The sequence below is a fragment of the Alligator mississippiensis genome, chromosome 2 (assembly GCF_030867095.1).
Source record: "Alligator mississippiensis isolate rAllMis1 chromosome 2, rAllMis1, whole genome shotgun sequence".
In the NCBI taxonomy this organism is placed as follows: Eukaryota; Metazoa; Chordata; order Crocodylia; family Alligatoridae; genus Alligator; species Alligator mississippiensis.
In genome coordinates this window covers 168671674-168696133 of record NC_081825.1, presented here as the reverse complement: position 1 = coordinate 168696133, position 24460 = coordinate 168671674, and the positions used below count along the sequence as shown (strand labels likewise).

The 24460-nt window shown below is 47.8% G+C and overlaps 1 protein-coding gene across 4 annotated transcripts in view; it reads left to right on the top strand.

The window, feature by feature from the left end:
- The window catches only part of TEX15 (testis expressed 15, meiosis and synapsis associated), a 74410-nt gene that overhangs the window by 12440 nt on the left and 37510 nt on the right, over nt 1-24460 (top strand). For all 4 annotated transcript variants that reach the window (XM_019493545.2, XM_014607378.3, XM_059722384.1 and 1 more), the window contains exons 2-5: nt 499-655; nt 6524-6689; nt 8702-8939; nt 9423-9569. In XM_019493545.2, the coding sequence (XP_019349090.2) occupies nt 511-655; nt 6524-6689; nt 8702-8939; nt 9423-9569 (696 nt within the window). In that variant the 5' untranslated portion in view covers nt 499-510. The remainder of the gene's footprint in view (nt 1-498; nt 656-6523; nt 6690-8701; nt 8940-9422; nt 9570-24460) is intronic.

Below are 24460 nucleotides of genomic sequence, written 5' to 3'. Positions count from 1 at the left end.
CAATTTACATTCAGTCCTGTAGACAAATTTAAGTTGAAGGGCTTTTACTGTTTATTCACTGCGATTTAGTTGGGTGCTGTTTTCTATCATTTCTTATTTGTCTTACGATGGTGCTTAGGAAACCCATTTGAGACCCAGTTCATTGTGCTAGGTACCTGGCTCTGAAGAGCTTAGAATTCTGTGTTACAGGAGGGGTGCGACAGGAAGATGGACAATGCATGAGGTGGAGAAGAGCAATGTCATGATTAACTAAACTCCTACTGGTCTAGGTCCACTGCGTGCCATAGAATAGAGTGCTAAGGTATATTTTTGAAGGAAATGAGTGAAGTAAGGGGCTTAGGAAGAGGCCATTCTTTAGTTCCCTTCTAAAGCATGGGAAACTTTGTGGGCCTTGACCACTCAGAGATGGCAGGATGATAGAATGAATACAGTTGAATGGAGGAACAGAAATAGTAGTTGACTTGTCCTTAGTTTCTAACAGCTTTCATTCTTTTTTAGGCCTGTGACAAAATGGAAATGGAGGAAGCTAATAATGTAAAAGTGCAGAAGAATCTCAGATTAAATGAAAAGGCATTGAATATGCCAGCTGCCGGCTTAGAAACAGATCCTTTAAAAAAATTTACCATCCCTAAAATAAGGAGAACATCTGATAAAGGTACAGTAAAAATGTAAAAAAAGCAACACTGAGCACTTCTGAAAATGAAGATTACATCTATAATTGGGGGCAGATGGCTTTATTCCACAACTTCATCAGTCCTCACTAGATTGTAATAATGCAGAACCTGGAAAGCAAGTGGGTTTCTTTATATTTATCTTCAGTTAACAGTTATGAAGATAGATGATTAAAGCTCAGAAAAAAATACCGACTTTTTATTTGACAATAATGTAAAAAATAACATTTTTTGTACTGGTTCATTTCACTGATATGTCCAGAAGACTGTTCAGCTACTGTATATTCTTTAATGTGTGACCATCAGTACCTAGAGTTAAAGACAGTCATTTGTCAGTTTCTGAAGGGGAGAAGATCCTTTTTCTTGGCAGGGTGGGACCTCAGGCTAACATGGCTAACCACCTCTTTCTCTACTTCTGAATTGCGCAGAAAGGCTTTGTGTTATCTAGTTATGGCAAATGACACTTTCATGATTGATGCCGAATACATGTAGTCTCTTAAAAACATAAGAACATAGGGCTGGCATAGACCCCCAAAATCACTGAATCGAATCCCCAGCTGTCTCAAGACACCTTAATTATATAATACTTTTCATAAAGTCTCTCAGAAAAGTGGTTAGGATTTTTGCTTCCTCTCCATTTCGGAGGTCCAGAATGTCACTTGTTTAATGGCTGAGAGGCATCTTCTAATTACTATTCTAAATGTATTCATAGCCAGTTTATACACATTTGTTTTTGTGCCAACATTGTCTTTTAATTTATATAGCTCTTCTCCCTTCCTGATAGATTTTTGCCAGGCTAAAAATTCCATGCCTTTCTACTCTTCTCTTATTTGATACACTCTTCAATTGTCTCATTATCCTAATACGTCTTTCTGCATCTGTTCAAGAAAGATGAAATGGGGCAGGGACTAGAATTGTTTGCAGTATTTCAGATGAGGTCGTACAAATGACTTCCATAATAGCCCGAACACCTCTCTCTCTCTGTTGAAATATCTCTCTTGATATACCGTAGGATTGCATTTGCCTGTCTTTCATCTGTGAAACACTGGCAACATAGGTGACATGTAGGGGGGCCCCCCTGATATTGGCTGCCGCCAGCTTCGGCAGGCGGTTGCTGCCCCCCCTCGCCGCTGACACACTGACACGCTGCCACCAACAGCATGGACAGTGGCTGCGGGCGGTCCCCACTCACCAAACACCACTTGCCACCCCCACCCTTGCTGCTGACACCACCATGGCCGCCTGCGGGCGGTCCCCACTCGGCCCGCCCTCGCTGCCAACATCACCATGGCTGCCTGCGGGCGGTCCCCACTTGCCCCTGCCGCCGCCTGCAGGTAGTGGCCGTGCCCCCCCAGCCTCTGGAGGCACGTGTCGTTCATGATTGGCAAATCAGTCATTCTGTAGCATAACCAGGTTCTCCACCTCCTTTCCATTTATTTCCAGCTGAGACCCTAAGTTACAGCAGACATGCTTGTTATTTTCCAAGTTCTTGCACTGTTGAATTTCATCCCATTTCTAGTACTCCATTGCTCAAGGTCAGCAGTTTTTTCTGTAGATCTCAAACTTTCTGTGTATTGATGATCTCTCCTGGTTTTGTGCCATCAGCAGCGATCCTGGTATTCTCTGTTCAAAAATCACAAATTCTCTGATAAAAATAGCAAATTATCTGATCAAAACCCCCCAAATCTGTGGCTTTTTTTCTGCAATTAAAATGAAACACCATTTTATATATATATATATGTATCAGTTGAACACAATGTTTTATTTATATTTCTACAATTTTAAAGCAATCTGGAAGCCTACTGGTGCCTTATTCACTATAATAAAATAAATTATAAATGCCTATAACATTTGGTGTTTGATTTGGGGTGTTTTCATGGAAAATTGGAGCTCCCCATGCCCCCTTCACTCACCAGGTTGCGGGTTCAGCTGCTGCTGTCCCTCCCACACTGCTTTGTGAGTCTGAACAGCCACGATATGCCAGTACCCTGCCCATGCCATTGCCCTTCACTCCCAACCCACAGCCCCTCCACTCCTGCTGCTGCACTTCACTCCCTACCCACAGGCCCCTGGCCCTGCCAGTGCCCCTCATTCCCCACCCCCAGCCTTGCTGGAGGAGGCCCCTAGTTGCCAGGGATATGGGGCCAGGGACTTGAGTCCCAACACAGCCTAAGCCCTGACTGCTGCCTGCAGGAGGTGGCAGCTGCTGTGGCCCAAGCAGAGCACGGAGCCTGACTTGCCCTCCCCCATGGGCCCCATGGCTGGAGGGAGGCAGGTGCAAGCTCTGGGTTTGGGGCTCGCTGCCATGCTGCCCTGCCCCTGGGGCCTCCATGACCCAGTGGGTGGGACCCAGCAGGGCAGGGCAGAGTGCAGTGGGGAGGCTTGATGCCATTGCTGGGAGCCCCATGCTGGCATATGGAGGCTCCCTGTTCCCACCTGGAAGCTTCAAGGGGCACAACACTATGGCACCAAGACTTCCTGCCCTGTCCCACTCTGCCCTCCTGTAGCCCCAAGCCTACAGTGGGCAGCCTGCATTCACCCCTTCCATGTGCAAAAATCTGGGAGGCACCTGCCCCCCCTGCTCTCCCCGGCAGTTCACGCAGTGACGGGGAGCCAGCCCCCACTATCCCGGATGAGCCACCCATGTCTCCGTCCCACTCCTTACCCGGGCCCCAAGCACCACACACCACTCCCTCCCTCCCTCACTATGGGGGCCTCAATCTCCATCCCCATGACTTACATGGAGGGAGCTGCAGGAGCTGCTCTCATGCTACCTGGCTGCTACATGCATCTGTGTGTGCACAGATGCACGTGACAGCTCCCTGCCTGATCACCCTCCTCCCACTCCTGTCAGACTCTTGAAGACTGGAACTCCGCCAGCCTGCAAAGGGAAACCCCATCGTTTTCTGTGTTTTTTTTCTCCTTAAAATGAGAACATGTGCAGTTTACCATGTTTTTCTGTGGCAAACGGAAAACCCGGATCCCTTGTCATCAGCAAAGTTCATCACCACGCTCCTAGTTTTTGTGCTGGGGTATTTAATGAAATATGAGCAAGAGTGGTCTCAATACTGATCCATTCAACCTGATGCTTCACTTTTCAACACTGACTGTGTCCATTTCCTTTTTAGTCTGTTCCTTCTGTACCATATGTTTCCTCTACTTAGTTCTACCTTTCTTCCAGCTTCATGAATTACTTCCCATATGGTACTGTATAAAATGTCTTGCTGATGCCCAGATGGATGAGCGCTACTTGTTGTTGGTTCTGTTACTTTTAGAATTCTTTTATTTTTAATTATTTACATTTTTATCTTACCAAGTTTAGCCAGAATAATTTTTTGAACCCTGAAAGACTTAAGAGCAGCAATTTGGATAGGCAAAGAAATCTTATTCAATAACTTTTAAGGCTAAGGTAGAATTTTCATATAATTATGGCAGAATCAAAGAATAATAAATTATAAAAAAGCAATATATAATCTTACCCCAAACCCATGTTAACGCATTGGGGTAACTTGGGGTAACAGGCTACAAGGCCTCACAATAGGTATTGGCTCCCTTTAAATGGGCCCCCAAAACTTCAGATTCCACCAAACTGTCAAGCAGCAGATGCATATTCACTGATGCCCAAGTGAATGAGGAAAGCAACTTGCACTGTAGGGATGAGTCCAGAGCAAACTCCTGTTTGCTGCCTTGTGTTCTTTGGCTTCAGTGACTTTTGGTCTCACCTGAGTCTTGTGCTGCCTGCCAGTTGTAAGGGCAGCATTCACATTGAACACCAAAAATTTCCAGCATCACAAAAATGTGGTAAGAAGAAAGCCATACAGATGTTCCAGCTGCCGGGCTGGAGAGCTACACAGGAGTGAGCTGTCCAGTCAGGGAGCAATAGAGGCTTGCTCCCTGGTTTCCCCCCAGCCCCTGGAGAGTTCAGTCACTGCTAGTCTGTCCTCTCCTCTGTGGGGGAAGGGGGCAGGCTGTTGATGACCAGCTGGCAGCAGCTTCCAAAGACAGACCCTGCCCTGAAAAACTTGCAGGGACAAAGAGAACTGCTGTCCCTTGCCAGCCCCACCCTCTCCAGTCACCAGAGCATTCCAGTCACCCTTGCAGAGAGTCCTGGGGAGACCTGGGGCTATGCAAGGAGTGTGGGAGGGCAGTGTTTCTAGGTCTCTAGAGTCCTAGGGAGACCCAGGACTGCAAGGGGCATGGAAGGACTGGGACTGCCACTTGAACTGTCCCAGGGAGCCTGATACTGTTCAGAGGACAGGGGGAGACTGGGTTGTTGCTGGGGTTCCTGTGGGATGGGATCAGCTCTGGTTGTGGGACTGTTCCAGGGCTGTGGGCAAAATGCTGCCTTCTGCCTGTATTCTAGCTACAAGTACGGGACTCTCACTGTGGCAAGAAAAGTATGGATAATAGCAGGGGTCAGCCCCTGGGTCTGGGGGACTGACCCTACTGCATGGTCCCCCTTGCTCTGGGACTGGGCAGGGGACAGCAGTGCCAAGTGCCCTGACAGATTGTTGCTGAGCAAGCTCCAGGGAGCCGGGCACTCTCCCTTCCTCCCTCTTGAACTGGATTATACATGGTTCTAGAAAACATCATAGAGCAGTTTGTGGCAGAATCACCATCTTTTCCTCTACAAACTGCTCGAGTGCCTGTACACTTACTTTTTGTGTCAGGGAAAGAGTGCATTTCTCTTCACAAATGTGACTCAGTGTGTTGTGCTGCACATTATTCAGCTTCCCATCTCTTTTTTGCCAAAATGTAAGTAGTGCAAGTCAAGTTCCTTCCCAAGCAATGTGGCAAATTCAAAACAGGCAGACTTGGCATTGTAGGTATCACAAAGTCTCCCCTGCATGGTGAGAGTGCTGACATTGGAAAGGAGGCAGGAGTGGAGCTCTGTTCCCTTCCAATAGCTAAGAAAGGTGAGAAGTACCATACTTCATGGTATGCAAGTTGGGTTTTGAAGCCCAATTTTGGGGGCTTAAAAATCCAACTTGATTTATACACCATGCTGCATCAAAAAGTTGGGCATGGGGCTGGGTTTGGTACTCAGCTAGTGTGGCCCCATCCCCTGCGAGCAGCACTGCTTGGGCCATACCAGTGCTGCTCACAGGGGAAGGGGCCACACCAGCCGAGTGCCAAGCCTGGCCCTGTGCCCTATGAGCGGTGCTGGGCTCGGTGCTCAGTAGCACTGCTCACAGCAGATAGGGCCAGGCTTGGTGCTTGGCTTACATGGCCTCATCTCCTGTGCGCCTGGCGCTGCTCACAGGGCATGGGGCCACGCCAGCCAAGCACTGAGCCCAGCCCTGCCCCCTGTGAGCGGTGCCAGGCTCAGGGTTCAGCAGCACTACTTACAGGAGATAGGCCCAGGCTCAGCACCCAACTGGTATGACCCCATGCCCTGTAAGCCTGGTGCTGCTTGGAAGGGATGGGGACAGGGCCAGGCTTGGTGCTCAGCTGGGATAGCCTCATCCCCTGCTAATGATGCCAGCAGCATTGCTCTCAGGATGGGGCCATGCCAAGCCCAGCCCCGTCCCTGTCCCCATCCCCTGTGAGCAGCGCTGGGCTCAGCTGGGGATGCGCCACTCGCCAGGGACAGGCTCAGCACTCGAGTGGCACGGCCCCATCCCCTAGAAGGAGTGTCGGCAATGCTGCTCACAAGAGATGGGGCCACGCCACCCGAGCGCTGAGCCCAGTCCTGACTTATAAAAAAACTTATATACTTGCCTTTCAAATTGGAAAGCCAGGGGTCAACCTATATACCGTGTCAACCTATACACTAGTGGAATTTACTATAAATAAAATATGTTTATGCTAATAGTATTTCAGAGTGTTTATTCACCTTTATTGTGTTGTAGTTTCTCTGACACCGTGTTGTACTAATCAGAGGGAATATAGTAGTATCACCCGGACTCTGAACCAGTCTTGTCTTGACATAGGATGCAACCTTCAGTCTTTATGGGCATTTGGTGAGATACAGTTGGTACACAATGAGGATCTGGAAAAAAAGTTTGCTGCAAAGAGGTAGGTTACTGTAAAATGAGTAGTAGTAAATTAATCTTGGTGATCTTTCTTGATTTGACCTTCCTTTCTAATTGTTTGTCCATAGTCCCTATATGCTATGAGGTCAGCTTCCTCACCTCATGATCAGGGAAGCCTGTTATGATATGGGCCTTACTTTCCAGTGTCCTTACCTGGTGTTTGTTTGCTATTAAACATGACTTCTATTTAGTTTTGTTTTAAATCCTGTTTCTTCATTTTTTGCCTCTTTTCTTAATCTGTCTACATGATTTGTTTATATAAAGTCTTCACAAACCTATGGGAAACATTCTTCTTCCTCCTATGTTCCTTTTGGAGAGCCTGACCTTGTCTTTTCTCCTCAAAAAAGGTGATTTTTCTAGTAAATTGATATTGCTAGCAGATGTAGCATTTTGTCTGGCAGCCCCCATGGCAGAGGAGAATGTGCTAAGGGTATGCAAGAACTGAAGGGAGTGTTGAGGATATGAAGGGAGAAGAGAAATGGCGTGGCTGGAGTGTACTGCTCTCTGGACATGTACAACTCATTGGTCACTGGCAGATTTATGGCATGGTTAATGTGTTAATTGTGCAATAAATTATGACATGATACATATTCAACCAATTTATTACATGATAAAATGGCAAGCCAGCCACAAAAATGTTCCACATTTCATTCCACATTGACAGGTCGGTAGTGTAGGCAGCTAGAGATAAGGAAGCTACCCTTTCCCCAGCTGTTTGTGCTGTGGCCCACATGTGGCATCGACTCCACACTGACTGTAGATCAGGAAGATCCCTGAGCCCTAGCCTACATGCAGCTGGTTGTTTCAAGGTATGTGGCACAGGCATCTGTGAATCAGGGCACTCTGTGATCCACGGCTGCTTATGCCATGGACCTTTAAAGGGTAAACACAGTTTGGGGTTGGGGAGCTCCCCAGTCCACAGGTGCCTGTACTCCAAAATGTATACAGCCAGCTGCATGCGTGCCATTGACAGGTTGGCTGCACACAGGCTAAGGAGCATCTCACTAACACCCTGGCACATGTGCAACTCATTGTACGCATATCTTGAAACAGTGTATGGGCAGACAGCTGCATGCACATCATTTTAAGGTGTGGGCAGCTGTGGACCAGGGAGTTTCCCATTCTACAGCTGCATGTGGCACAGACCTTTACCAGCACACCTGCAACTGGCTGTCCCATCCCCAGCTGTCTCTTGATGCTGGCAGCTCAGATTTTGGGAACTCCCTGATCCACAGCTCCCCCACCTGAGTGGACATGTGCAGCCAGATGCATGACTCATGTTTCATGTTCCAAGCCAAATCAGCCAAATCAATCCCAAATTTCTGAGTCATTCAAGGACCACAGGTGGCCCTATTCCCGGCAAACATCCTCCAGCCCTCCCTGGGGCTTCAGCTGTTTCCAAATCATTTGCTGGTTGTCCTACATGCAGGCACAAGCCCAAAGGCTCGGGGTTCAGATGCCACCGAGTTTTGCTTGCCCTCAGCCATATGGCCACAGGAGCAAGCTAGGTAAGAGTCTAGATGTTGTTTAGTGGATTGGAGATTTATTTTGTTATTTTGTTTTATTTATGTTAGCTGTTCTTTTAAGTTGTTCTGTTTCTCGTATTGTAAGCTAACCTGAACCGTTTTGAGAAGGATGGCATATCAATTGCCTAAATAAATAGCCTATTAGAGGAGTATTATCTCATGTTTATCTCGTATCATCTTTAATTCAAAGGAAGGGTTATTCTTTTCACATGCCTCATTCTTAAGATATTGCATTATAGTTTCCGATTTTATACTTTAAAAACTCCCCAGTGAGACATTTAATCTCACAGAACGGTCGATCTTGGATGTAAGCAGAACTGCAGGGAGGTAGGCCTCCCAAATGGGAGTGCAGACAGTACCACTGGTATCATTGTTTAGACATAATATTTGTGTATTGTATTTATGTAAATGGTTAAAATCTCATAGCTGTTTCCATTGTCAAAATGTGAAATCTTTGTTTTATCACTAGAACTAAAATGCGTGAAGAAGGAAGGCAAGGCAGAGAACTAGAGGAGCATTTTTGCTTTTTAGTTCTGCGTCGTGATGAAGTCTCAAAAATTTACCATGGCGGAATATGTGCTGGTGAATCTGCTATGAAGGAACTAGGAAATCCCCTCTGTGGAGTTTATTTATTCAGACATGTGGATATTGCTCTTAGTTATGCAAAAAGTAAATTGATCAAAGTAGAAAACATCATGATTTTCAAGGTAGGTTCCATGTAAAAAACTTGGGTAAAATTTTTTAAAGTGCATAAATGCACTGAGGCTCTTCCAGACATTTTATCAAAGTGAATACTATTCCTAGCCCTAGAATACATTGCCTTATGGTGCATGAGAGTCATTAATCTCTCTAAGCTACTTTACTTAGAATCTGATAAAACGTTCTTCCATTTTGTACATTCTAGAAATCATGTACACTTAGATCATGCAAAGTAAGAATAGGTGTATAAAAAGAACTATTCTGTGCATCTAGTTATGCCAATAGCAGGTACTTTACATGATACTTTAATATTTTCAATGCATATGCTTATATATATGCTTGTTTACTATTTCTTGGAAGCAGTTGCTTTTGTTGGGGGAAGCCTAATAATCTTCCTATTTAAAGCTAGTACTGTACACTTGCTTTAACTTACACTGTAAATAATTGATTTAGCACATCTTTCTTTGAGAGCTTTTCCTTTACTTGAGCAGGTTCTCTTTGGGAGAGTGAAAAAAATCCAACCTCCTGCCAGCAAAAAGAAAGTTGCTCTGGATCCTACACCAAATTTTGATTGCCATGTGTCTAGAATTGCTCCTTCACTTAAAGATCCGGTTGATTTGCAGGCTACTGGCTCATTGGTATGTAGAAATTTTATTTCTCTTGATTTGCTTACCTATGATGTAAATAAAACTGTGTACGTTTGAAAAGAGTATGAACATGAAATGGTTATAGGTTGGGAGCCAGAACTGCACATCCTTCTATCTGCTTTGTCACTCCTGGGATTCAAGGCAGTAGTAAAGGCAAGTCCATTACATGTTCAGTTGGGCTTACTTAGTGGAAGTAGTTGGCATATATCAGTGAATGTGGGTTCCAGTTTCCTAGGAATAGTTTGAAGTATTATGTTACATAAATAAATTCCGAGGTCCCTACATAGAAAATAGATGGAGATCCACAAATGAGAAGAATTTGTTCTCTTGTTGCAAAGGGGGCAAACAGTTGGTTGAAGCTCTGGCTCTTCATATTTGTGTATTGCTAAGATGCCCTCCCTTGGAATTTGTCTGGCTTCTACTTTGGATCGTAGTGCACTTGAGAGATGTGAAATATTAAGGGCTTTTTATATTTTTTAATATTCATATTCACATTTTCAATATTAAACTGTTTACACACACACACACACACACAGCAAAGAAAAACAGCTATTTAAAAAAACCAAACTATAAAGTTAGAAGGCAGCTTGTCTCTAAGTGATGCACCCTGAGGCCCACAGGAGGATCTAGTAATTGCTGGGTCTGCAGGTTTGGGGGTATTACATGGAAGGAAAGCTAGGAGAGGTCTTTTGCCAATTTATCCTATATTCTTGTGCCCAGGTGTCCCTTGTACATTGCCAAGTATGGGCACAAGCTACAACCAGGACAGAAAGGGACCTACGACCCTGTAGCCTAGTCAAGGCAGCCAATGAGGAATTCACTTTATATTGAGTATCCAAGGGGTTAGGGTCACAGGCCAACAGGAAAGGACAAATACACAGGGAAATGGGCATTCACAACATACACTTAGAGGGCAAGCAAACAGGTAGTGGTCAGTACCACTGGGGTACATACATTCAGCACACAGGGTCCCCTGCCCACTCCAGAGGTGTTCCCAAGAACCAGCCTTTAGTCCAGGGTCACTCCTTGTAGGTCTGTAGGTCAGGGACCATGTGCAGTCACTCTGTGATTTAATCTGTGCTGTGCAGAGGCTCCTGTCTCTTTCAGTCCAGCTCACAGCAGCACCATCACCCCCAGGGCTTCTGGCACATAGCCAGCCAGGGCTCAGAGGTCACACCACCTCTTCCTGCTGTCCCCAAGATATTCTGGGATTTCCAGTCCAGTAGCAGGGCTCTGCAGGGTTCCTCATCACTTCCTCTTCCTGCTTCCAGGTGCCTCTGGGGTTTGTAGTCCATGGTCAGTCGGCAAACTCCACAAGGTTGCTCCCCTTCTGTCACACACTCGCATCACATTTTCAGTGCACACAGTGCATTACATTACACAATGCATACATTACACATCTATCTGAATCAATCTGTCTTACTGAATAGTGCTTGAAATGAGGCATCTTGTCTGGGTATCCCCAAAAGTCTCCTGCTTCTGGCCAGTTGTCCCCATTGGATCACTGCTGCTGGACCCAATTTAGATTAATGTTCTGTGGTCTTGTCTGTTGCCTAAAACAGAGGTTCCCAACCACCAGGCTGCGGCCTGGTACTGGGCTGCGAAGGGTTGGCTGCTAGGTCGTCTGCCCGCCCAGGCGAGCGGCTTCCGCTGCCGGCAGTCACATGCAGGGTTAAAGCTGGGTGGCAGGGCAGCCCTAGGAGGAAGGGAGGCAGCCAGCTCCGTGTGCCCCACTCCACTGTCACCACCATGGCTGCACCCTGTGAGGCACTGCCTGCACAAAAGGTACTAGGACCTGCACCAGGCTGGGGAGGAACCCCCCCAGCCCCACCCGTGGCTGGGAGTCAGGGGATGTGGGCAGGGAAATTCCCGGGGTGGAGGGTGGGGAGGTGGCTCCGCTGCTTACTCCTAGGGAAGGCAGCGGAGCCCCTTCTGCTCAGGCAGCCCCACCTGGGTCCCCCAGGCCACCACCTGTGCAGCCCCCTCCCCTGCAGGGTCCCCTGGTGCCCTAACCTGATCCGATCCTTGCAACCCTTCATCACATAAAAATTAAATTTAAATATGTAAATTAGATTAATCCTATACCTGGTGTGCCAAAATTCTTTGAGTGTGTTTGCCGGTCCAGAGTATAAGAAATGTTGGGAACTACTGGCCTAAAGAGTCACCTGAAGAGCAGGATCAGCAGTAGGGTTGGGATTTGTGCCTTTACTGGTGGAGATTGGAACACTAATGATTTGTGCCTCATTGAACACAACAGGCATTTTTACACACACTCTGGGGGTCAGGTGGGATGGCACTTTACTTACAGCGACTCTGATAGTACAGGCATTCCATCAGGCCCACCCAGAAGGACCTGGATCTGGGTCACCTAAGAAGTTGGGGTTACTGTCAGCAGCCATAAGAGGCAGCTTTGCCCAGGCTGGGATATATGAAGCTAGCCATGCCTAAAGGCTAAGAAGGGCAGGAGGACCCTCTACCTAAGCCCACAAGGGTTGAACATCTACAGGCTCTTCAGCAGCTTCATAGCTAGCTGCTGAATTTATGAACAGTGTTCCTGACTTCTGATTTCCACATATTGGCTCTTGGCTCCTTTCTTCCTGGTCCCAATTCTAGCTTCTCCCATGCTTATGTGACTGCAGTTTCAAACCTGAGTGTTTGACCATTGGGTATCATAGAATCAGAGAGACATAGGGCTAGAAGAGACCTCAGGAAGTCATTTAGTCCAAGCCCCTGCCTAAGGCAATTATCATTCTTATCCACAGCATCCACATCCACTGCCAGGCACAATGACCAAAACATCAAAAACCACTCTAACTTACCATAGGTGAAGCAAGAGAATGAGGGCACTATCAATATCCTGCCACTGCACAGACAGGACGTAGTTAGTTAAAATATGCTCAAGAACTCCAAGGAAAAGGACCAGGCTTCCTGCTGTAAAGAAGGCAAGACTCTCCACAGTCCATACTAGTATGGTCATGGGGTATAATTTCTTCCTGATCCCAAATGTGGTCAGTCTTACCCTGAGCAGAAAAACAAGACCCTCTAGCCATTAACATATTCTCTGTTTCAGGTTCAGTTTTAAAGTTATTTACAGGCCAGAAGTCCACAACGGTAAGGTGGATGCCTTGTCTTGGAAGGAGGAATATTCTAATGTCACGCCATAGAACCTATCAAGTATCCTAGTGCCCATAAACTTTGGAAGTGGGGCTAGGGAGAGGGACTTCATGGAAAACCCTCCTTCCTAGAGATGCCCCCATACTGTTTGTTGTATCAAGAGTCCTAAATAGGACAGAACTTCAGGTTAGAAGGGGCATGCTTTATTGCTAGGGCACATCTGTGAAACTATGGTTAGAGTTACTCAACGCTCGACCATGACTCCCTGGTGGTGAGGCACTTTGGCCAGGCTAAGCCAGGAGACTCCTAGCCCAGAATTTCTGGTAACCAAAGATGCAGGCAGACATCAAGGCCTACATTGTCTCTTGTGAGACCTGCTCCCACACCAACTCCTGTAGGGCCAAGCCCTTTGGCTTCCTTTAGCCCCTACCCACAATTCTCAGGCCTTGGGCCATGGTCTCTCTGGACTGTGTCATTGACCTTCAATGCTCCCAGAACCACATCACAGTCTTAGTGGTGGTAGACTCCTTCACCAAGATGGCCATTTCATCCTCTGTCATGGAGTGCCCACCATCTATGAGATGGCATAGTTCAGGGCTGGGCAATTATTTCAGGCGGAGGGCCACTTACTGAGTTTTGGCAAGCTGTTGAGGGCTGCATGGGTAGCCCCACCCCTTGACAGGTGCCCCCTCCCATGGTCACCATCTTGTGACCAGAAGTCCCGCCCCCTAACCCTGACCTTAGCCACCAGACCTTTGCCTCCCCTTGCCCCTGGAAATACTCCGTTCAGCAAGGGTTTTGCCATCTCAGAACCAGAAAAATACTAAATTATATTCTAAAAATCACCAATGCAATACTACAGCTAGCAAAGTGAACAAAACTCTGGCTTGCATCTACCGACGCATCTTGAGCATGACCCAGGATGTCGTCCTCCCACTTTACTTGGCCTTGGTGAGGCCGCAGCTGGAGTACTGCATCCAGTTCTGGGCTCCACAATTTAGGAAGGATGTGGAGAAGCTTGAAAGAGTCCAGAGGAGAGCCACATGCATGATCAGAGGACAAGACAATAGGCCTCATGAAGAGAGGCGGAGAGCCATGGGACTCTTCAGCCTGGAAAAGCGGAGGCTCAGGGGGGACCTGGTGGCAGCCTATAGATACATCAGGGGTATGCATAAGGATCTGGGGGAACGCCTGTTCACCAGAGCACCCTAGGGGATGACAAGGTCCAAAAGTCACAGACTCCTGCAAAATGGTTTTAGGTTGGACATAAGGAAAAACTTCTTTACTGTCCAAGCCCCCAAGGCCTGGAACAGACTGCCCCCAGAGGTGGTGCAAGCACCTAATCTGGACACTTTCAAGAAACTTTTGGACGTTTATTTTGCTGGGATCCTTTGACCCTAGCTGACTTGCTGCCCCTTAGGCAGGGGGCTGGACCCGATGATCCTATGAGGTCCCTTCCAGCCCTAATATCTATGAAATCTATGAAAACTGAACATCTACAACATTCATTAATTTGATTTCAAAAAATATTTTTGCCCTGATTTACATGTGTTTGTGTAGTGTACATAAAGGTGATTTCACCATAGCTTAAAAGGAAGTCTTACTCTTGTATATTGGGGTGGGGGGGTGGGAACATGGGGATAGGTTTGTGGGGGACTGTTAGTGTGTGGGTATGTGGGGTGTGGGGAGGGTAAGGGTGTTAGTGTTGGGTGAGGGAGCATGTCAGTGTCTGGATATGTGGGGTGTGGGTAGTTGTGGGGTTTGTAGGGGATGGTGGTCGTGGTGTGTGAGGGGCTGGGGGGTCTGAGTGTATGGCAGTGCAAGCGGGTGTGTGGGTACATGTGTATGGTGGGGTGTGCATGTGGGACTCACCCTATGAACACACTCTCTCTCTTTCTCTCTCTCTCTCCTTACCTCACTGCACACACACACAGTGTCAGTTTCACACACAAAGAGTCTTTCTCACACAGTCTCTCACACATACAGTCTTTCTCTCACACAGTCTTACACACATTAAGAATCTCTCGCATGCACTCTGTCTCTCACACATACACAGTCTATCTCACACGCACAGAGTCTCACGCAATCTCTCACATACAGTCTCACACAGTCTGTCACAAACAGTCACACATGGAGTCTCTCTCACACAGACACACACACAGTCATGCACACACACAGTCATGCGCACATAGTCTCTATCACACACAGTCTCTCTCTCTCTCTCACACTCACAGTCTCTCTCTCACACAGTCTCTGACACGCACAGTCTCACACACAGTCCGTCTCACAGTCTCACGCAGTCTCTCTCAAACACAGTCTGTCTCTCTCTCAGACACACACAGTCATACACACAGAGTCTGTCTCACACAGTCACACACATGGTCTTACACACAGTCTCTCGCACAGTCTCTCTCAGTCTCACACACCTGCAGAGTCTCTCTCACACAGAGGCTCTCACAGACAGTCACATACAGTCTTTCTGTCTCACAAAGACAGTCTCACACAGTCTCTCACACATACAGTCTCACATATGTGGAATCAGAAAAAAAAAATGCCTTAAACTTTGATCATTTAAGTTATAAGATGACTTAACCGCTTTGTGGAGAATGGCTGGCTCTGTACAGTAGAACAGATAAGGGAAAGTGTTTGTTCTTTGTAACTCCTCTGCAACTGCTTCGCTCACCGCAGCCTTGAAGATAGCAAAAATTATGTACAACTCTGATTTCCAGGTGCAAGAAGGTTTGTGAACTAACCTCGCCTCCCCCATAAGTTCCCATCCTGATTACAGCAAAGAAGTAATGAAGTAATGTTATAGCCGCCTTTTATGCTAATTTCACTATATGATCATGTGAGTTGTAAGAGACTGTTAAAAAGTATATAAGCCTCCTGATTTTGTCTTGGGGGGAGACCCCTTCCAAGTGCTTGGGAAATCCATGTCACTTTGGAATCCCCCCTACAGCTGTAGTTTCTTTTGAATAAAAGCTTCTGCTGACCTGACCCAAAAGTATGCTGCGTGTGTTTCCATGACATACGCAGCCTCTCTCTCACACAGACACACAGTCATACACACAGAATCTCACACAGTCTCTTACAGTCTCTCTGTCACACACAGATTCTCTCTTGCACACACACACACAGAGTCATACACACAGAGTTTCTCACACACATGCAGTCTCTCTCACACACAGAGCCTCTCTCTCTCTCTCTCATATTCTCTCACACACATTGCTCTCCATCTCTCTTTCTCCTCCATTGCATGCATGGACACACATGCACACACATATGTGCACATACACATGCACACACACACCCTCCCTCCCTCCCACTCCTGACCCTGGGGTACCAGTGTGGGCCCCATGCTTCCATGGTTTGGTGATGCAGCCATGTGGTCCCTGAGCAGCCTGAAAGCTGTATCAGGCAGAGACTTCCGATTGGGGCGGGGGTCCAGTGCCGGCCTTGTTACTGGCTCCTGCTGGTTTCCCCTGGGTCCTACTGCCCCTGGTTCCTGTCATCTTTGACAGGCAGCCAGGAGCAGATAAATATGCATTTTCTAAATTTTTTAGGGTCCCTGCGGGTCGGATAGAATGGCCTGGTGAGCCGGATCTGGCCCGTGGGCTGTATTTTGCCCACCCCAGCGTAGTTGTTCTAGAGCACGTTTTCTGGCTCCATGGGATACCTGCTAATATTGTATCAGATTGAGAACCCCACTTCTGGTGTGAGTTTCTCTGGCTTTTAGGGGTGAACCTGCATCTTTTATCCACCTATCATAATCAAGTGGGTCAACCAGGTGCTAGAGCATCACCTGCATTGCTTCTTAAATTTCCACCAAAATGACTTGGTTGCCCTCCTACCCATGACCAAGTTTACCTACAACAACTTGGGACACACCTCCACCCAGCACAGCCCCTTCTATGTCAGTTATGGGTTCCATCCCTATTTCCATTACTCCTAGAAGCACACAGAAAATGTGCACACTCCAGTTTTAGTCTGAGCTTTCTACCAGGCCTATCTGAAGAAGCCTTGTCTAGCCAGAGATTATCTTAGGGCAGGGTTGGAACCTTGCTGGCAGCTGGACTCCACTTCCCAGCAGCCCCTGCCCACATGGGGACAGAGACCACTCCATGGAGACCCCAGCCGTAGCTGTGCTGTGAAATCTCAAGGCTGGTGTTGTCATGGAGACTGACCCCGGCCATGCTGGCAGGGTGCACAGCAGAGCAGGGTAGAGGGCTGCTCTGGAGCTGCTGGGATCTTAACGATGGGGGCAGCTTGCTCCAGAGCCAAAGGAGAGCTGTGATCTGTAGCCTGCATGCTCTGGGCAGGGGCACTCAAGCAAGTGCTCCTTGCAGTGGTGACAGCCTGGTCTGGAGCAGGGACAGAGCTGTGATCCCCTGCCAGCATGGGCGAGCCGGTCTCCATGGCAACTCCACCCTTGTGCTTTCAGTATAGCTGCAGTTGGGGTCTCCATGGAGACCAGCCACAGCCGTGTGCCGGGGCAGCTGGGAAATGGTGTCCATTGCCAATCACATCCAGCCCATGAACCAGACTTTGCCCATCCCTGCCCTAGTGAGTGGGGTACTGTAATAACTCTGATCAAGGCCTTGCACCCAGCTTTGGGTGCAGCTTTGGGCCAAGACTCCAGTGCTCCCTTCTGACCTCACCACAGTTCCTTGATTTTTGCTCACCTGAAACTCTCGCCTAGATTCCTGGCTTGCCTAGACTTTGGCTTAGGGTAGTGCAGGAGTGGGCAAAATGGTGGATCCAGCCAGTGGCTAGACTCCATTTCTCAGCAGCCCCTGCCCATGTTGCTGCAGCTGGTTTCCATGGGGACCCCAGGAACAGCGGGGCCATGACAGCACAGGGCCAGGTTTCCATGGAGACTGACCCAAGCAGTGCTGGTGGAGCACATGGCTGGGCAGGAAGCTGCTCCAGGGCTGGGATTTTTTGGTGGTGCAGTGTGGTCCAGAGCCAGGGCAGATCTGTGATCTGCTGCCTTCATACCACTGCCTGATTGCAGCTCCGTCCTGGCTCTGGGCCATGCTGTCACTGCCGCAAGACCCTGGCCCTGGAGCAGCTCCCCGCCAAGTTGTCACTGTTCCCGGTGTCCCACACATTGTCACTGCTCCTTGGGTCCCACTGCCCCTGGGGTCTCCATGGAAACCAGCTGGAATGACATGGGCAAGGGGTACTGGGAAATGGAGCCCACCGCAGGCCCGATTTGGCTTGCAGGCCAGACTTTCCCTTCCCCTGGGCTACCGGCTTACCTGGACTCCTGGCTCCCCATAAGTTGTCTCTGGACTTTGCCCGATTTGCCCAACTGCCCATGCCCTGGTTTCTAACACCACCTTCTTTGCATCTTCTGTTAAGAGCTCATCCTGGCTGTTTAGAAGTAGACTGAGGTGCTTTGGTCTTTCATATCTGACCACTATATTTATAGAACCCCTTTTTATTGTCCTTCCCTTGCCAGAGCGAACTCATTTTTTCCCATTGTCTCCCTGTTTTTGTCCCTGTTTTGTTATTTCTTGGTATGTTTCCTTTGTGGCCTGCCTGTCCTTCCACTGTCTATATGTTTTCCATTTGATTTTGAGCTATCCAAGAAGCTTCTTATGCAGCCATGTTGGTCTTCTGCTGTTTTTCTTGTGCATCCATTGTGCTGAAATAGCTTCTTGCTGAGCTTTGAATACTTTGCCTTTTAGATGTTTCTTAGCCCTCTTGCACTCCTTTATCCTTCAGTCTGTCTTCCCTTGGCACCTTACCTACTTATTTCCCTGAGTCAGTTGATATATGCCCTTCTGAAATCCAGTATCTTAGTTCTGCTGATCTCATGCTTTTAAATCATGAATTTTAGTATATTGTGATTATTTCCCCCAGGTTTCCAATGATCTCCACATCCTTAATCAATTCCTACTTATTGGTTAGAATAACAACCTCAAATCCCAGTAGAGTAGCACAATCACATTATTATATACCGGGGTGCTCAACCTCCAGTCCACAGGCCAGATCTGACCCACAGAGTTGTCATCAGGCCCATGGGGTTCTCCATGGATCGAGAAATTTGGTGGCACGGGAGTGATGGCACCATTCCCCTGATGCCAAATCTCCAGATTTATGAGGAACCCCAGGCCCCTACACCTTGTATCCAGTGCCTAATTCTAGCATGCAGGGATGGGCTGGGGTTGGTGTAGGACCCCAGGGTCCAATCCTAGTGTGGGTGAGGTTGGATGGGGTGGCACAGGGCCTCTGGGGCCCAATCCGGATGCAAGGGGGATGGGAAGGGGTGGTACAAGCCCCCTGGAATCCAATTCTGGGATGGGGGGGGAGGCAGTCCTGGGCCCCCCATGCCCCAGTCCTGGCATGCAGAGGGTAGGAGGAGATGATGCCAGGTTCCAGGCCTTGACCCAGCTCACAGATGGGGCCCCATGTCACTCATCTGGCCTGCAGGGTCAAAAGTTTGAGCACTAAAGTTATGTGCTGTTATGTCTGCGTATTAAAGATTCACACCAAGAGATGGTGCTGTTCTGCATTGTGTTTGTCTCCTGTTGCTGCATGCTGTTTGGATTGTTTAGTCTCCGTTCTCAACCTTCTTGTATTGAAGCCTGTTATTAAATCCACTCTCAGTCTTCTCTCCTCCAGACTAAATAATCCTTTATTGTGTTCATCTCCTGTTGCTGCCTCCTGTTTATCTTGAAAATATTTCAGTTAAACCCTTTTGTTTGTCCAGTGAAGGTGGTTGCTTTGTTGCTCCCTGTAATCTCATTGGGAGGAACCCCTATCTCCCTCTCCAGCCCCACCCCCCATTGTGCACTAAACTTCTCATCATAATTGAAATACTTCCATCAGCTTGGGGAATATGGGGAAGACTGAGGAGCCAAATCTGGTGAATAGGCTGGATGGGGAAGCAGTTCAGAGCTGCATCTGGTTGCTGTGGTTACCGCAGCTTGGGATGTGTGGAGCGATGCTCTGTCCCGAAGAGGCAGTATTCTTCACCGCTGTTTTCAATGGCACCTGTCTACTGTGGCAGAAGTTCAGCAGAATAATATTTTCCATTGATGATCCTGTTTGTTGAGAGGTATTTATCCCTTTGCTGTCCCTTACTGCCTTCCACTGCATACTCTTCTGTTTGGTTTCAGGATTGAAGTGGTGAACCTATGTCTCATCCTGAATCACAGTCCTGCCTCCACTAACTTTTTCTGGGTTTGCTTGAAACCACCCCAGAGTTCTCTGGAAATAAGTCTGTGGGGCAGGTCCATGCCCCACTCATTGTGCTGCCGGCTCTAGGTGGCCAGTCTGCACGTGGCCGATCCAGGGCCCCACAGCTGGAACCAGAGCAGTGGATTGGTCCAGTTCCTCAAAGCTTCTAGGACAAAGGAGCCACCCCAGCACACACTGCGGGGAGCAGGAAGGAGGGAGCACCTGCAGTGCCTCTGGACACCTTCCCTGTGGCTGGCATGGGTTGGCAGAACCATGAGCCAACCAACCACCAGGCAGCATGGCAGCTCCAACTGCGGCAGGGGTTTCCCCACCGCATCTGAGCCCATATCTCTTAAAGGCATTGAGTCACCCAAACCAGAGTTGGCCCACACAGACTAAACCAAGGCAGGAAAGGGCCTGGGCTCCAGTGGAGGGGCAGTCACCCATGGGATTGGGGACTCAGAACCTGCTAAGACCACAACCACGCTGGACGTGGCCCACAGGTACACACATGGTGGCCAGGGCAGACAAAGGTGGCCCAGGTGCCACTAGTGAAGTGAACCCACCAGAGAGCTAGGCTATAGAACCTGCCACGCTGACACACCTTCAGGCCCTGAGACCCCCGGTTGGGCAACACCAGGCCCCTGGGAGAAGTCAGGGCATGGGAAGTCACCCCATAGGGTGTTATCAGACGTGGCCAGGGGCCAGCCAGTCCAGAGCCCAGTGCTCTTGGGGTCATAGCCCCAGCACAGGAGTGTTGCAATGGATGCACAGTGTAGCCCTATGCTTAGGGGAGGAGGCGCCACAGAAGAAGCACCAGCTGAGGTACCCAGGGTTTGGAAGACACTGAACAACCTCCTCCAGTGGAACCTCAAGTAACATCAAGTCATGGCAGGAAAGTAGACCCTGGTGCAACACGCTTAGGCGGACAGAGCAGGCTAGCAGCGGCATGGTGTGTGTGGGGCCTGCCACAATCTGATCAACACTCAGTGTTCTGAGCACCCATCTTGCTGATGCCAATTTCATGGCACAGTCCTCACTCTAAGGCTTCTGCCCCGCAGCCCAAGTAACTAGGTTAGCTGTGTAAGGCTCAGTCAGTCTCCTACCTTGCAGCCCTTGTAAGTGGGTGTGTCCTTTCCCTCTGATTGAATCTGGGGCTGCTTTTAAGGAATGACTCCAGCACATGAGCCTTGCTGCATAACTTACTGGTTTCCAGTCCCTGAGCAGCTCCTGTCCTGGCAACTTCTCTGGTTTTCCTGGTTCTTAACCCTGCTTTTTGGCTTGTTCCTGGATTTTGGCCTTGGATTTTCCTGCAAATGTGTTTCCTGGTTCCTGATCCTAGTTTGTATCTGTTCTTGGACCTCACACTGTAGTTTCTCTCTCAGATTTGGTAAGTAGGCCTCTGACTCTCAGATCCTGACCCTAGCTTGGTATTTGGTTCCTGACTCTTGGCTTCTGACCCCCATCCCTGTAATCCCTGGTCCATTCCCAGACCTATCCACTAGGCTGGCTCTCTTGGTAGCTGTGACATTTACATTCTCATGCCTAGAGGCGACTGGTGCCTCCTGAGTCTAGGGGGGTACAATCTGGGGGCGGGCCAAAAGCCCCATATCCACTCCTATACTTCTGTACTGTGGTTTAGTGTCCCCCCTGCCCCTGCAACATGCCACTGGCCCACGCAGCAAAAAAACTACCCCGTCCTGAGTGGTGCTGAGTTGGGAGCCAATCTCAGAGTGGGCACATGGCCTCCCTACTGTCTCAGACGGCCGGAGCCGACTTGAGGTGATCTACAAATTGCTCAGCCGTTGGGCGGGCTGGTGAATGGAGAGGCAGACAAAACGTATTGGTTACAAAAAAGCTTTACTTACGCCGCTAGTAGCCGCGACGCAGGTGGTCCGATCGCTTAAATAATTACACGAGTTGCTCCAGCTGGCGAAAACCCAGGCCAGCGAGTCCGTAAACGAACCAGGCATGCAGGAAAAAGGGGTTACGTCGAGGAATAGCGTTCGGCGATGGGGAGAAAAATCGATAGTTGATCAGGCTATCGATTCGCTCTGCCACGAGTCAGGAATTCTCTTAAGTCACTCTGCAGTGTGCTCAAAGTTCTCTGACTTGGGCGGAAGTTGCACAGAATTTTATATGGCTAACAAGCCAATCGCTAGCCGCCACGTAGGAATAATTTAGAATCAGCCAATGATAGGACACAAATTTGCATACGAATGGCGGGAACTCTCTTGCAACAGAAAACTTTTGCTGTGCACAGAGACTCTCACGTGGCGGGAAAATTCCATCGTGCCGAGGCACTTAAAATCATTGGGTTATGACATGCCCCCTTGCTGACGGCACAGCTGGAATTTTAAACACATGAACGTGCCTCAAGTAAAGTTCGTCTAAGGACTCGTTGGTTTTGCAATGCTTAAGTAACAAATATATATATATATATATATATATATATATTAACAAATAACTTTATAGACCGGTCTCTAACAAACTATAAAATATAACAGTTTGAACTTATAACAATAATTATTAATCATCAGTTGACTGGGAAACATCTACTTGAGACTCTTCCTCTATGTCAGTCGACGGAGTGTGGTCCTCAGTGACATAGTTGCCACGGAACGTTCACCTTCTTCCATAACAGATAACTCCAACTAAAATGCTTACAAGTATTAGAAAGAAAGCTCCACCCGTTACACTACCGATAATGGTACCCTAATTGCTTTCCTGCATTGCTGTTAAGGTTAAGGCCGATGCCAAACCCGCAATGTTATCAGTCAAAGGATACCATGGAACCGTGGATGATTGTGTAATAATAATAGAAGGATCTAATATATGGATAGTTTATTGATCGCTTCTTTGACCAATGGAATTTGTTACCCCACAAATATAGGTTCCAATGTATTCGTAGGCTAATGGGCCACTGAAATATAGCATATCACTCACGGATACTAAACCCGCAGGCCACTGTTCATCTAGCCTGGTCCAGGTGACTTTTATAGGTGGCGGATTAGAATTAACATTGCACTTAAGCTGAACAATTTCTCCGCCGAAAGCCCAATTCCCGTCATAACCAGTTATTGAAACTTCCGGGGCATATTGGATGTCTAGTACGTGAGAGTATCTTATTTCTTTGTTTAGAGCTAGGTGTTTCACGATACAAGTTATACGCCTTCCCCTCGCAAATTTAGTGGGAATGATCTTATATCAGCTTGTAACTGTTACTGTTCTATTTGGAAAGGAAATTGAATTATATTCCATTTTACCAAAGTCTCCTTCCCAACTTATATTTGCAGTGGGTTTCCCAGTGGCTGCTGTACAAATGGCTGCCACTGCCCACTTTCCATCTGTCACAACCAAATTAAGTAGTGCCCATGTCACAAACAAGTAAAACCATTCAAAACAGTTTTTTTCTACACTAGGTTAACTAAGGGTTAACAATAATGATAGTAACTGCTTTTTTTTGCTGCGCATGTCAAAAAGAAATTTATAACTGCAACACCAACATGAAATAGAACTTAGCCTTCTGTGCTGTACATAAATCATTGTAATTGGTCGGAATGACAGGAGAGTGTCTGGGAGTGTCCCTACGATAACACCCTAGCGAAGACCACTAGATAATTGGCGATTCTAATTAAATTTATGACGTGGCAAAAAGCAATTGGCTATTACACAAATAAAACCTGTCTTCGCTTCCGTGAAGAATGGGAGACCTCCGCACACACACCTGAAAAACCTCTGAACGTATGCGTGAGAATAACTGACAAATTGATCACTTGTCAGTCTCCCCCGTCTCGACCTAATCAGATGTAAATCAACGACCTGCCGGCCCGACTTTTTTCTCTATTTATCTGCCCGACCGATGAACTCTTATGCAGACCGACCTATGACCTATGAACCTTAAGCTGTAACTAACCAAGTATCTCTGACCTCCGCTATTCACCACCTTGACGGCGTGAGTAAATAATCTTGCTTTACAACTGATAAGCGTCCACCTAATTAATTCTACTCCAAGCGTCACAAATACCTGCCTGATGGCCTTCTAAGGCGACGGACCCTTAACTGCCCGGGTGGGAGTCAGGGACAGCTGCTGGCCGGCTGCCCTGGGTCCCAACACCATCATCTATTAGAGAATTTGGCCCTTTGGTAAAACTTATAGTGGGCTCAACAAGTACAGTTACAATTGTTAACGATTGTGTATTTCCCAATGGGAATGTAGTTACTTTGCATATATACTCTCCTTCATCATAGAAACTCACATTATGCAGACTAATCGTCGCATCAATGGGCGAAGAACTTCTAGACAACACCCTCCTGTGGTATTTTCTTTGAACAGAGACCCCATATTTGGGATGATGCACAACAATAGTTTGTGCACTTTTATCATATATCTTTTCCCATGAAACTTGTATTATAGTTTCATTCATGTCAATCATACATTTTAATGTGACATTCTTCCCCCAAACTGCTGTTACGTACGGATCAACAACAGGTCTAACTAATACACTGCAGCAGAAATGAGAGAGGAGCAGCGCCAGAGCGAGTTCTGGCCCGGCGGACATTCGCTGCCTCGGTGCCCC